Genomic DNA, 13248 nt, shown 5'->3' on the forward strand with positions numbered 1-13248 from the left:
AAGTTTAGACAGGAACTTCTGGTTTAGAGCCTTGTGAGGATTCTGTAAGGTGTCAGAACGTGATTCATAAAAGAAACTGAATGTAGCTGAATGAAAAAGATATATATACATGAATATTCTCACCCAAGCAAACATTAGAACAAAAACATAATAAAACAAAAAAGAAAAAAAAAGGGGGAAAAAAAAAAAAAAGAGGAAATCTAAAACTACTCTTTTACCCACTCTGGTGATGATTGGTAGGTGGTATGAAGTAGACTCTAAAGTTGAATTTATGCATTGCAAAGGAAAGAATTAAGATTCATTGGATTAAAGAAAGAATAACAAGCATGATTTTGTAATCTAGTGATGAGACACTCATGGGGTACTTGCATTAGAGAATGCTTTTCATCTTTAGAGGGTTGGAATTTCCCTTAAAGTCTTTTGGAAATAAAAACCCAGCAACATCCAGGGCTTTGGGAAGAACATTTTATTGCTAAGCATATCTTTAAACAAAATGCAAATAAGAAAAGAAAAAGAATCAAAAAGGAAGAAGAAAAAGAACGGTGAAAAAAGCAATAACATCACAATAACTCAAATAAAAATTCTTAAGATTGTCCATAAAGCAACAGGGATATGGTAGAAGCCCACATACAGGAATGCACATGTTCCCAAAGCTGTCCAATAGAAACTTACACAAAAAAAGGAAAGTGTAATTGCTTTTTTCCTCTGAACTTAAAAAAGGAAACCAAAAAGGAAAGGAAGAAAGGAAATCATTTCACAAGACTCCAAGACTCCAAGAACAGCAATCTTTTACAGACATCAAGATATAATCAACTCTATATAGATTTGGCCAGTTAAATCATCTAAAATCGTGCTTTCATACCTTTTTAAAACCTGTCTTTTTTTTTTCATTTTAGTATAAAAAATAAAAAAGGAAAAAAAAGCTCAACCTCTCACGCACACGCACCACGCACACATACACACTGAAAATATTTGTTAACAAGAAAGCAGCTTCTCTAAGTGTTTGAGAAGGCTGTTTGTTTGAATTTAAGTTCCCATGTGCGTGTGTGTATTTGATGACACTTCTTCAAAGTCAAATATTCATGCGACTTATGAACACCAGCAAGAGTAGATTTCTAAACCTAAACAGCTGATTAGTTTTCATCTGTATACAGAAAAAGTGTGCATTTCTGATACTCCAGAGTTCTCAATCCATCTTGTTTTTTTGTTGGTTTTCTCTCTGTCTCTCTTTCTCCCTCATTTGGTTATTTTGTTTTGTTTTGTTTGTTGTTGTTGTTTTTTGCATGTGACAGGCATGACCATCACCATCTGGCTATTTTTCTGTAGAGTAAGATAATCCTCTTTACAGTAACTGGGAAAATGTAGAAACCAAACAACCAAATAAAATGAATTAAAAACAAAAGACATTCCCAATTTAACCATAAAACAGTATATACACCTTCAGGGTATTCGTATAGAAATTATACTAGCAAAAAAAATAGTAGTAAAATATGTAAACAAAATTTCAGATTTTTTTTTCTTGACACAGGTAACTGTGACGAAGGTAAAGTACACGCTTTCTTCACATTTTACGGTTGGCTTTTGTTTTCTGTTTCTTTTTACTTTGTTCTTCAAGACCATTCTTATTCCACATTAAGACCATAACAGAACCTCTGTTCCAGTCATCCCATCAAACATACCATGATAAATATATCTGTGTGTATATATATATTATATTATTAAATTCCTTTTTCTTTATTATTTTGTGTGTCACAGCAGCTTTATTTTCTTTTATATAAAAGAGAAGGAAAAGAGAGAATAGGGCAAATGGAAAGACAGAGATGATCTGTAATGCCAAGCTACAAAATTAAATTATTACATATGAAAAAAACGGTTTTATGTCAAAAAAGAAAAAACACTATACATTTTTGCATTCTTGTACAAGTGTTTAACTTTTCGTACATTTTATGGGTCTTATCACAAGTTGAACTCCAGTGGTGTCTTTCCGATCTCTTTATTAAACTGATTTATTATCATTTTTTTGCATGCATTGCAATCAGTCACAGAACTAGAACTCGGAGGAAAGCTCCTTTATTTTTGCATGGTATATTTAGCTCAGAATGACTAACTGTTTCTTAAGCATTCTTTTTCTGAGTCTTCAAATCCTCTTAACCATAGTTTGGCTGTGCTAATGCATACTAAGTGATATTCTCAAATAATTCCAATGATTCTGATCAGGACAGACCCAAACCCATTTATTCTTCAGTTCATTTGCAAATCCCGGAGGCAGATCCAAGGGGACCAGCTTTCCATGATAATTTTCTTCATCAGCACCCATCACACACTTTCACTGCATTGTTAGCAAATAACTTACTGCAAGACGACGGTTTCTAGAGACAACACAACCAGATATGTAGAGTAAACACCATGAGTAGCTTTTGAGTTCATATATGGCAATAGTCTCTCTTTATTTATTATGGATTTTTTTTTTTCTCCGAGATTTCTTCTCAACACATATCCCTGGTTCATGCTCCCCACCCCCACAACATTTTTCTCCACCCTTTCCTCCCACACCCAAAAGTAAACAAAATCAAAAATAAAACAACCCGAGAAACCAAACCAAAATCCAACAATCTCCAAAATCATTTATTCCCCTCCTCCAATCTCGAAAAATTATGTGTGCTGGACACAGCCAGATCAGTTTGTTTGATTTGTTTTTTGTTTTTGTTTTTTGTTGTTGTTGTTGTTCTTTAATAATGTTTGCATTCTTTTTCTTTCTTTCTTTTTTTTTTTCTTTTTTTTTTCTTTTTTTTTTTTTTTTAAATAACTAAACTGAAAAATTATTGATACAGTCAGGAATCACGAACATTGTTAAAGACTCACTTGGAGATATGAAACAAGTAAGCCATGAAGTCTTCTACTTTTGCAGAAAGTTCAGCGGAGGAGGAGATTTGGAGACATCCAAGTTCACTAACAGGGCAGAGCTGTATGCGCCATCTCCAGAACGCTAAGTGTGCTTTATAATACATTAGGGCAGAGTTTGCTGACTCCAAGTGATGACTGAGACATTAACAGTCACTGCTGATAATTTTTTTCCCAATACTTTTTCCCACAAATGATATCTCCTAATCTCGTTCACTGCAATGGTTTTGATAGTTAAATCTCATTAAGTATTTATATATTTATATATAAATAAGTATTCTTTTTTACACATAATACTCTTTGTCCTTGTTTTTCTGTTTCTTGTGGCCACTCTTTGAGCTCTGCTGCTTCTCCTTCATGAGCGTGCCGTTGCTCTGGGCAGAGTTGCTGATGTAGTTTCGCGTCTCGTCCACCTGATAGGACCCCTCGTCCCTGTTCCTGTACTTGTACATGGCGTACAGGAGGATGAGGATGCAGAGGGCGGCAGCAGCCACAATGCCGACGACCATCCCCGTTGTGCTGCTCGATTCACGGACCACCTCTGAGGCCCCCGGAACCCGTCTGATTCCTGGCTCCGTGGGGTTTGCTGTGGGCACATTACGGAACATGGGGGAAGTGATTAGCGGGCTCTTCAGCTTTGTGCTGTCTAGCTCATAGGCAGTGGGCAACGGAAGCAAGACTATGTCAGGCTGGGGTTTGAGCTCACGGTTATTCATTTTGCCAGCTGGCAATTTGGGTACCATCCCAGTCGAGGACGAAGCTGTGGAGCGGATCAGCTCAGGGGACAAAGACGTGGTAGTAGTCCTACCAGTTTCGGAGACTTTGTTAGGTCTAAAGTCCTTGGATTCCCACTTGGGTGCGTGTGCTTTGTAGCCACCTTCGAAGATTGAAGTGGAAAGACTCTTATCTGTTACCAAGGAGAAGGTGGTGTAAAAATCTTCATCATCAGTAGGGGGTAGGTTAGAGTCAAAGGTTTCCCCTGAGCCATACCCAGATATCACCAAGCCATCATCATCACAACCATCGCTGCCTTGGTCCGACAAGCAAGGTAACCCCGCCTCAGAGGTCATGGACAGGGAATCTTTGGTGGTCTCAATAATGGTGAGGAGGGGGCGAAAGGTAGGGGGAAGTGTAATGAAAGGTGCACGAGTAGCAATAGGAGGGATATCTAAAGGGTCTTCTACAAGTAGAGGAATAACTAATTCACCTCCTGGGATGGAAAAGAGAAGAAAAAAAAGAAGATTAGTACATGTTACTGATACAAGACACCATTTTCAATCTCTTAAGGGCAGTACAAGGACGTGGGCATTATTAATAAGTGTCAGGGGTCAGATTTCCTGCTCAGCTACACTACCAACAACTTTCCTGGGGGTTTCTTTGCTTCTTGCCTCCCACTCTACTTCTGGCATTGATCAATCGTGTGTTCTGTTTACTTTCACCCTAGCCTATGCTAGGTTTTTACAGTGAAACACTACATTTTTTGGAGACTCAATTTTTTGCTTTTGAAGATACTCTCAAGTGACTCTGTGGGCATCAATTTTTGGTACTGATCTTTCTTGAGCAATTGATTACAAGAGTGTTAAAATGAACAATTTCAGACCACCAATACATCTATGTTCTCAGAGAGATTTTAATGTTCATCTTACTGTTTTTTCCTCCTCTGGCCCTTTTCATTTAAGAGAACACTGGTATTTCTTCTCTGATTTTCAGGTGTGTTTTCCCCCAGTGGTATTTTCTAAGGCCTTTCCCTAAGGCCTTTCCCATTCATCCATTTCTTCTTGATTATTGCCTGGTTTTTAAATTGTGAGAACATTCATGAAAGTGAGGTATAGAATAAGAACCAGGTACTTACTAGGGTCCATGAAGGTACTGAGCTCTACTTGATGCTTGTTCATTTCTTTTTAATCTTACCTTTCAGTTCTGCATTAGACATACCCCTTGCCTTTTGTCTTCTTGAGCTATTAATGTCATATCATCTTGAGCTTTGGTTCTTCTTTATATCCCTTTAGTATAATTTGATTAAAACTTAAGAAAAGAATTAATTGTGATTGATGATGCAACTAAATAAGCATTCTGATGACCCAAATTAGTGCTTGAATCTGTACAGCAGAAATTGTCTTCATACCTGCCATTACTTTGTGATACACAGATATCAGTGCTATTTTTTCCCAGCAAGGTGGCTAGGTTCCTACAAGGGACTGAAAATGAGGTAGGTGCCTAACCTACTCTGGAAGTGTAATTTAGCTGTAGCTGTAATTTTTGTACCTTATCGAAGTATAACGTGAAATGAGAAAACCAGAGTGTCATTTCTAAGATGATTGGCTTCTGTGCAGAAATATTGTTATTCATAGTTGAGTAGTCTTGATTTGTCTATATATTGTAAAATGAGTGTATTATTTCCTCTTTTGAGCTTAGAAATAATTAACACTCCAGCGTTTTACTCTGATATGGAGGTATAATAATTCTTTCCTTTAATTCACTGAGTTGAGATTGCATAGTCTTCTGTTAACATGCAAGTTGCTGACATGTTTTTATGTCATTGCTTTTGAAAGTTTGTGTATAAATTTTCCCTTGGCCACTTCTCTTTGGTGAGTCAACTACTTAAGCTAGGTGTTGATTTAAATGTAACAGAAGATTTTCTTTGACACAATGAGTAGTCATCCAGATATGCTGGAATTAGCACAAGTCATATTTAAATATTTGTAGGAAAACTTTAGCTAATTTGTATTCACTGATTCCCGAAGAAAGAGATGCAAAAAGAATATTAGGTTCTAAATAAATAATTCCAGCTTTTACCTACATATTCATAATTGTTAATGAATGGTCTGGTATTGTTATGATGCTGAATGACAATAGGGTTTTGCTCTTTTCTACCTGCACTATATGTTACACACACTTGTTTCCCATTAAATACTGTCAGTAATGTCCATGGAATTTTTAAAAAGTCTGAAATCATAACCCATTCTAAATGTATTTGGAAAGCAGTATATTTGAACAAATCACACATTGAAGAGGATAGTAATACACTGAAAAAAAGGTACTTAAAAATTTGATTCAATCTGTATAGTTGAACTAGCAACACGGCTTATCCTTAATGAAAAACGGTGAGACAGTTTAATATATCAGTCAGAATTAACTCATAGATCCCACGGTAGAAATGAGGCCAAAATAAGGAATGTGCCATTTTACATATTCTACTAACATACCTACATGCAAAGTGATTTTTAAAACAAGATAAAAAGGGCCAATCTGAATATGCTGTTTGGTTTTTTGAACTTCCTCAGCATAGTCATACCATTTCTCTTACAGAAGAGATGCCAAAGAAATACATATAGCAAAAAAAGTAGAAAAGCAAAACGTATAGTCTGCCAAGTGGGTACATGGCATTTTGTTTTTGCACATCTGAGCTGTTTTCTGCTCAGTGCAAACTGGAGCATGTAATATGATTTAGATGTGTCCAGAAGCCCTATCCATGGTCAGAGCAGGGCATACGTAATCTATGCACAGAGGTGGTCTCAAGATAATCTTGGAGTACACCTCAGAGGGAAATATCATCTGTGAGTCTGCAAAAAAGATGAATAAAAATAGTATAATTTAATTGCTTATTACATCAACTTGCATGGATGTGTTATTTAAGTTCCTGAAAGGCAGGGATAAATAGTGTCCCCTTAAGTAACATTTTTCTTTTTTCTTTTTCTTTTTCTTTTTTTTTCTCTCTCTCTTTATTTATTATTTATTTATTTATTTATTTATTCAGATTCCTATTTTGCTGTTAAACAACAGTATTCATCTGTGAATTTCATGCACCATCTGTGACATCCAATTGGAAAAAAAAATGAGTTTGGCAGCTTTTAATTGTTCATCTAAGTCTTTGAAGTACCTCTGTTATATTATACTAGCAAATGACTTTAGTATGCAGCTCATCTGCCCCACACTGGGGCAATATTTTGGGTAGTTTTCTTCTAAAAATGAATAATTCCTGTCCTATTTACAATTAATTTCACCAGAAGATTCAGAAATGTCTCACAATTAGTTTGAAAATCTTTTTTTTCTCCTAGTAAGCCTTGAGCCTTGCCTTAAAAGCAGGTAATAGTTTTACAAGTAAGCTGTGGGATTTTGTTTGTTTGTTTTGGGTGTTGTTTTTATTATTATTATTATTATTATTTATTTGTTTTCAGTCAAGGACTTGAATCAGTGATAAAGACTGCTGCCATCATGGTCATCCTGAAATGTCACGGAAAGTTGATTGAGTTGCTAGGATAAGTGATGCACCACGTAGGTGAAGGAGAGCAGATCAAATCATTTTTTTCCTCTAGCAAGTCTGTTGGAATAACAGGACTGAATCAAGAATGAGTTTTAATTTCACACTGGATGGAAGAAGTAAAATACCCTTCATACCAGGAAGACTGGATGAACTTCAGCTTACAATTATTTAACCTCATCTCTAGTTTTATTCCTGTGACCAACAGCCATACTATTTTTGCTTAAAACTGTTAAAAGTCCTCAATTAGGAATCACTTCTTCATTATGTTCATTTGCTACATTTACTTAAGATAGCATACTTCAGGGCAGTGACTGGTAGACGGCTTTAACGGTCGGTAGTGATGGCTTGAATGTTTGTTTTTCCTTTGTTTGCAATGGAAAAAACTGTGGGACATGTTGGAGAAGGTAACTTGGAAAAAGCACTCTGTAAGTGTAAAATGTGGACACTGTTTTATTGGTATGTTAGGCACCTATGCAAAACTCACAGCAAGACAGAGTTTATATCTCTATTAGTATGCGTACACAATGAACACTTCTTGGGGTGTCTGGTTTATAGAGGAGTTAAAACATCCTTTAAGATGACATGTTAAAAATGCCTCTCCTTCTAAAAAAAGAAGAAAAAAAACGAAACTGTTATCTAAGGATGACAGCAAGTGTAAATTGTGAAAAACTCCACAGAAAGTGTGAGAAACATGATCACAAACATCTATGGAGGGGAACAAGTGCAAATTTTCTTACTTTGAAACAACTGTGTTACTGATACTGCATTTCTACTTGTAAGAAACACAAGAGGGAGTCTCATGACAGGCAGATGATGAGTGTGCATGCAGGGGGGGGGCATCTTTCATAGAGTGACAGATGAGACAGCAGGAAACTGCCTAGAGCCACTGAACCCTTTGATGGAGAATTGGTGCCTCTTGCCCAGGGCTCCAAGTTGCTTTAAAGGTAAGCTCTGAAAGCTTTAAAAGACAAAGTGCAACATCATTGCCAAGTCTCTTCGGAAAGGATTGCTGGACTCTGAAAGGTTTGCTGTGAAAGACAAGTGCTTTGAAGATTTGGGTCTCTGGAGAAAGCTAAGGAGAAGGCTCTAAAACACCTTACCTGATGACTGGAAAAGGGAAATACATCTGAGGCAGGTTTAATGTTTGATAATGCTATCAGAATTTTGGGCCTTAGATTAAAAACAAATATTCATATGAGATTTTGACTCTGTGGATGATATGGACTGTTCTCTGGTAGTTACAGGTTTCTTTCACCCCTTTTTACTGTTGGCTGTTCAGCACTAGTTAGTGGTATGCTGTCAGGGTTGCTTTTGAGTTCCAAAGATTTCACAGGGACTTTCCAGACTTCTGTTTTCTCTCCCAAGCAGGGAACAGATAATTCCCCGTAAGAAATATGTTTTTTAAAAGCTTGTTTTGTCAATAATTAAATGGAAGGGAAACAGATAAAACTGTTTCCTCTGCAACTATACAGATACAAAATTAAGTTGTCAATCAAAAACAGCATTGTGAAAATGCTACTGAACAGCAAAGGGACAGCAGCACTGTGAGAAGTGAGGTCTGTGAGGTGGGAAACCTTGTACCAAGCAGCCCCATGCTTCTCTTGGCTTTCTCAGTTCATGAAACAAACACAGCATGTATATTCCTTAAAAGGAGCCCTTAAATCTATCACATACACTATTTTCACAGAGTTGTGCTTTTCTTTAAACTATCAAGATCATTGGGAATATAAAAGGTCTACTTTAGCCTTGAAGCTGCCCTGCTTTTTGCTGTATGAGTATATTTATAGATATATAATTCATACCTCTGGGGTTGATCTCCAGTAAGAGTTCTCTGCCACTGGAAAACACAGTGTGTTAAAAATTTAATAGAAGCCTTATGAACTGTAAGGATGTTATGGGTGAATCATGAACGCAGAGGGCACTAAAAAAAGGGGAAAAATAGAAACTGAAAAACTGTAGCAGCTGCCAGCTTTCATCTTCACAGCCACAACTGCTTAACTAGAGACTCAGGAAGCAAACTGATAAGAGTATAATGGGTGCACAAAGATGAAATCTTGAGTGGTGTTGATAAGGGACACACCCCTAATGTCTCTTTCTTTTCCAGCTGTATTTGAAGAGCTTTTAAATTATATCCAAATTCTGCAGCCAAAGTTTGTCATTTGTATATTCTTCTTATGTTGCTCCTCTGAAATTTGACTGTTTTCAGTATGACATACTTGTCATAGAAAATAATTCCATACCTTTTCCCCTCTGAATCAAAGCAATATCAGTGCCAATAATTTCTTATTAAATTACTGAGTTCATAAAGTTCTCTCTAATGGTGTTTTACTTAACTCTCCTTTGAGCCCTCTGAGAATGAGAAGGGAAAAATATTCATAGGATGTTAACACAAAGCCTAGCAGATGAACCTTCTTAATATTATTTTCCACCCTTTGCAGACTGATTTAAGCGCAATTGACAGTCAGTAGTAGAGAGAGAAATATATTTCCCATAGTGGAATACTGCAACATTTCACCTTCTTTTCTTCTGCTGTGCTCAGAGTGATTAAAGGTGTATTTCTTGCAGTGGAGTTGATCATTTTTGCAGGCAGAATTTCCTATTTGGGTACCAGACACTGAGTTGCTTTGAACCAACTGGAACATGCTCTTGTCCACCTCCTATTATTAATTTGAACTCTCATGATTAATTGGTGACAGCTTCCTACTCAGTTAAATAATTTGTGCTGTTTTCAGCATCAGCTGTTGAAGGGACTTGAAAAGTTGAACCTAAGATACCCTCTAAGTACTTAGCACAGCATTAACATGCAGGAATGCTAAAAACGTGTGCTTTTAAAAGAATATAGCCTTTCTTACTTTTACCGAAAGCTCATTTTTGTTTAAAGAAATCAACCCAAGTCTCTTCTGAAAATTTCTGGACATAGTTTTCAGTAGGGAAGTATCTGCCAAATGTAATTTTTCTTGAAGATACTAGCAAGTTTGATACTAGTCATAATATGATGAGTGTGTTTACCTGGAAAGAGTACACTTGAGAGTATCAGTTGGATTGGGCATTAGGCAGATGGTCAGCAATCAAAAAATTAATAGAAATAAAACACTTCCATAAGAATAACATAAGAAAGATGTAGAACTGCAATAAGAAGACCTTGAGAGCTACTGAAATGCTTAAGAAGTCTCATCGGTTTTCCTTTAAAATGAAACCTACAGCATTGGGCTACATACAATTTAAGTATCTTGAAAGAAAGTAGCTTTACTGGTTTCTTTTTGGGAAGGGGGAAGGGGAAAGAAAGCTAGAGAGAGAGACTGATAAAGGAGTGAACTAGCACAGGTTCCTTTACCCCCTCCTATGCAGAATGCAATCCAGTAATAGACAATACACAAAGAGCACATAACACAAAAGCAAATAGAAATTGATTCAAAAATAAATAAGTGAACTTATATACTTTTTCCAAAACAAAATCATGTACTAGAAAAGAAAAAAGCCACAGCAACAAGATCAGAGAAAGGAAAAACATAAGTCAATCACTCTATCAGCAAAAAAAAGAAAAAAAAAAAAAAAAAAAAAAGTTAAAATCTAAAAGAACTGAAAAAAACGATGAAAATAAAAAAATACCTTTCTAGAAAACTAATCAAAAATACATAAAAATACTTAGAAAGCATACCACATTGATTTCATAACAGTCAACTTACATCAACAAATTGCCCGCATGTTTTTTGGCATGAAAAGAAAAATTTACAAAAGAAAGTTGTGTAAGAATGCTCTTGGACAAGTAGCATTGCCACATTCTTGTAACTTGCTTTTTTTTTTCGTTGTTGTTTCTTAAAAACTTTTTTTAGCAAAATGTTTATTATTTCTTTTTTAATATAATTGTTTTACAACAAAGGGCGATACAGGGAGGCAACAACACATACATCCACACCACATAACATGAAAAGAAAAAAATCTTGCACCTTACCAAATTCAAAGTTTTTTTTTTTTTTTTCTGCTGTTTTTGGTTGTAATGTTTTTGTTTTTTTTTTTTAATCTTATGTAAAGTTGTTAGCATATTACACTTGAAAAATCCTGTACATTTTACAGAATTTACTTCTGCTTGTTTGCATATCTATATATATAATGTTTTTTGAAAAGCAAAGTTTGTTGCTTTTTTTCTTTTTTTTGCCTTTTTGGTCAATTTGATATATATTTTTTTAAACATTTTCTTTTTTTCTATAATTTTTGTGTGTGTGTGTTTTAAGGAATGGATGACTGCACATAAAATTTTAACAATGCTAAAGAAAGGGGTGGTGGAGGGGAATTATGGGAAGAAAAAATGCCTAGGGTGGATGGAGTGGGGTTGTAAAAATCTATGAGTGTACTACACAGGAGATGAAGATGATGGGAGTGAATGTGTAAGTCAGTTGCCATGTCCATGTAAGGGCGGTACGGAGTGATCTAGCAGCATTAGAGCTTCTGGCTGTAAGGAAGGGATGGGCAATATACAAAAACAAATGAGCATATTCATGCCCATCAACAAAAAGAAAGAACAGAACTCTAACATTGACAATCTCACAAACCCTAAGCTGCAACTTCTTCAACATGCAAGTTACAAAAAATTAATAATTATAGTATTAATATTTACATTTTCATCAAATGTTCTCAAATTATAAAACAGTTTAAACTTTTCCCTACTAAAAATAGCAGTAAAAATACATAAACTAATAATAATAATAACCAGAGAGTAAAACAAACAAACAAAAAAAAACTAACAAAACAAGGAAATAAGTATTATGCATTGGAATTGGAACAACTTCATCTGTAGCTACCTACAGCTTCCATCTCTGAAGTCCATCATACTGATATGAGTACTCTCAGTAATATGAGACAATCATTTTTTGAGCACATCAAATCAATCACCGTTTCAAATGTAATGACCATGTTGGCACACCCCTGTCCCCACTCACAATTTAAATATCTTTTGCATTCAGATTCTGTGGAGAATCTCAAAAATACAGCTGTGGGATTCTGACAGTGAAGTAGTTCCTTATTTAAAGAGGGAATTAGAGGGAAAAATTGCAGAAAACAATTCATAACTCTTTTGTTTTTGTTTTTCATTATTAGATTAGAACAAACCAAATCTAAGATAGATAGAAATTCAACCATTGAAAAGAAATACATCAAACTATAACTATGTAGAGATATACTAAAAAAAAAAGCAAAAATGAAAATGCACTTTGTTCCCAGTAGGAAGGAAGATAAGAACAATTGTGGGGGTTTAAAATTTTATTTTTAAAGAAAAAAAATATTCCACACACTTTTAAAGATGAACGAACCAAATGCACACATTGAAAAGGAACAGACAAAGCAGTCTAGGGGCACTTTCATCACTTGGATATTTATTTTTCATTAAGAATTTGATTCCTTACCCTTCCCTCCCTCTGTCATTTAAATTTGTTTTCAGTTGTTGGCCAAAACCCCACCACCCTCCAGTGTTGCTTTTTTTTTTAATACATCTTTTATTTATCATCACTTCTTTTTAAAAATAAACATGGAGAGGAAATAAAAAAGAAAAAGAAAAAAAAAAAAGGACGTGCAGTCTGGATGTACGTCATAAATAGACATAGAAAAAGATAGAAGAAATTGGCTGAGATCGACAAATGGGTTATATAATAGCTTAATTTTACTGTAGGATGTTAATAATAATGCATGCTTAAAGTAAGTTGCATTTAGGGAAAGTAGAAAAACAGAACAGCAAGCAAGGAGTGGGGTGGGTAAAGGAGAGAGGCTGGCGGGTGGGGGGGATCATTCCATGCCTCTCCAGAAAGGGCAAAGCACATTCCAGTGGGTTCTCTGCATTTCTAGGAGAGGTCAGAAGGGGACAAGGGTCTTAAGCTATACAGGGACATTCTTTTTATCCTATGATACTGTATTTGAATAAAATGCTAAAACACATAAGAACTCCAGACTCCCAGTGTTATTTTGGACCTTATTGTCTAGTGTATTCCCATTTTTTTCCCATATTTTTTCTCCTGGATGGGGCTTACTATTCTAAATTCTAATCATCCTAAGTAGAGAGAGAAGAATTAATTCTTAGATATGTGCTCTATTCT

General features: G+C 35.5%; 1 protein-coding gene across 43 annotated transcripts in view; it reads right to left on the reverse strand.

Annotated features, from left to right (window-relative positions):
- Positions 1-457: 457 nt before the first annotated feature.
- The window catches only part of NRXN3 (neurexin 3), an 898188-nt gene continuing 885397 nt past the window's right edge, over positions 458-13248 (reverse strand). For 17 of the 43 annotated variants that reach the window (XM_072337914.1, XM_072337913.1, XM_072337915.1 and 14 more), the window contains one exon: positions 458-3487. In XM_072337914.1, coding sequence (XP_072194015.1) covers positions 3186-3487 — 302 coding nt within the window. In that variant the 3' untranslated portion in view covers positions 458-3185. Of the gene's footprint in view, positions 4112-10851; positions 11616-13248 lie in introns of all 43 variants that reach the window. The other 26 variants (XM_072337890.1, XM_072337888.1, XM_072337891.1 and 23 more) reach the window with 3 other exon arrangements.

The sequence above is a fragment of the Excalfactoria chinensis genome, chromosome 5, assembly GCF_039878825.1.
Source record: "Excalfactoria chinensis isolate bCotChi1 chromosome 5, bCotChi1.hap2, whole genome shotgun sequence".
Lineage (NCBI taxonomy): Eukaryota > Metazoa > Chordata > Aves > Galliformes > Phasianidae > Excalfactoria > Excalfactoria chinensis.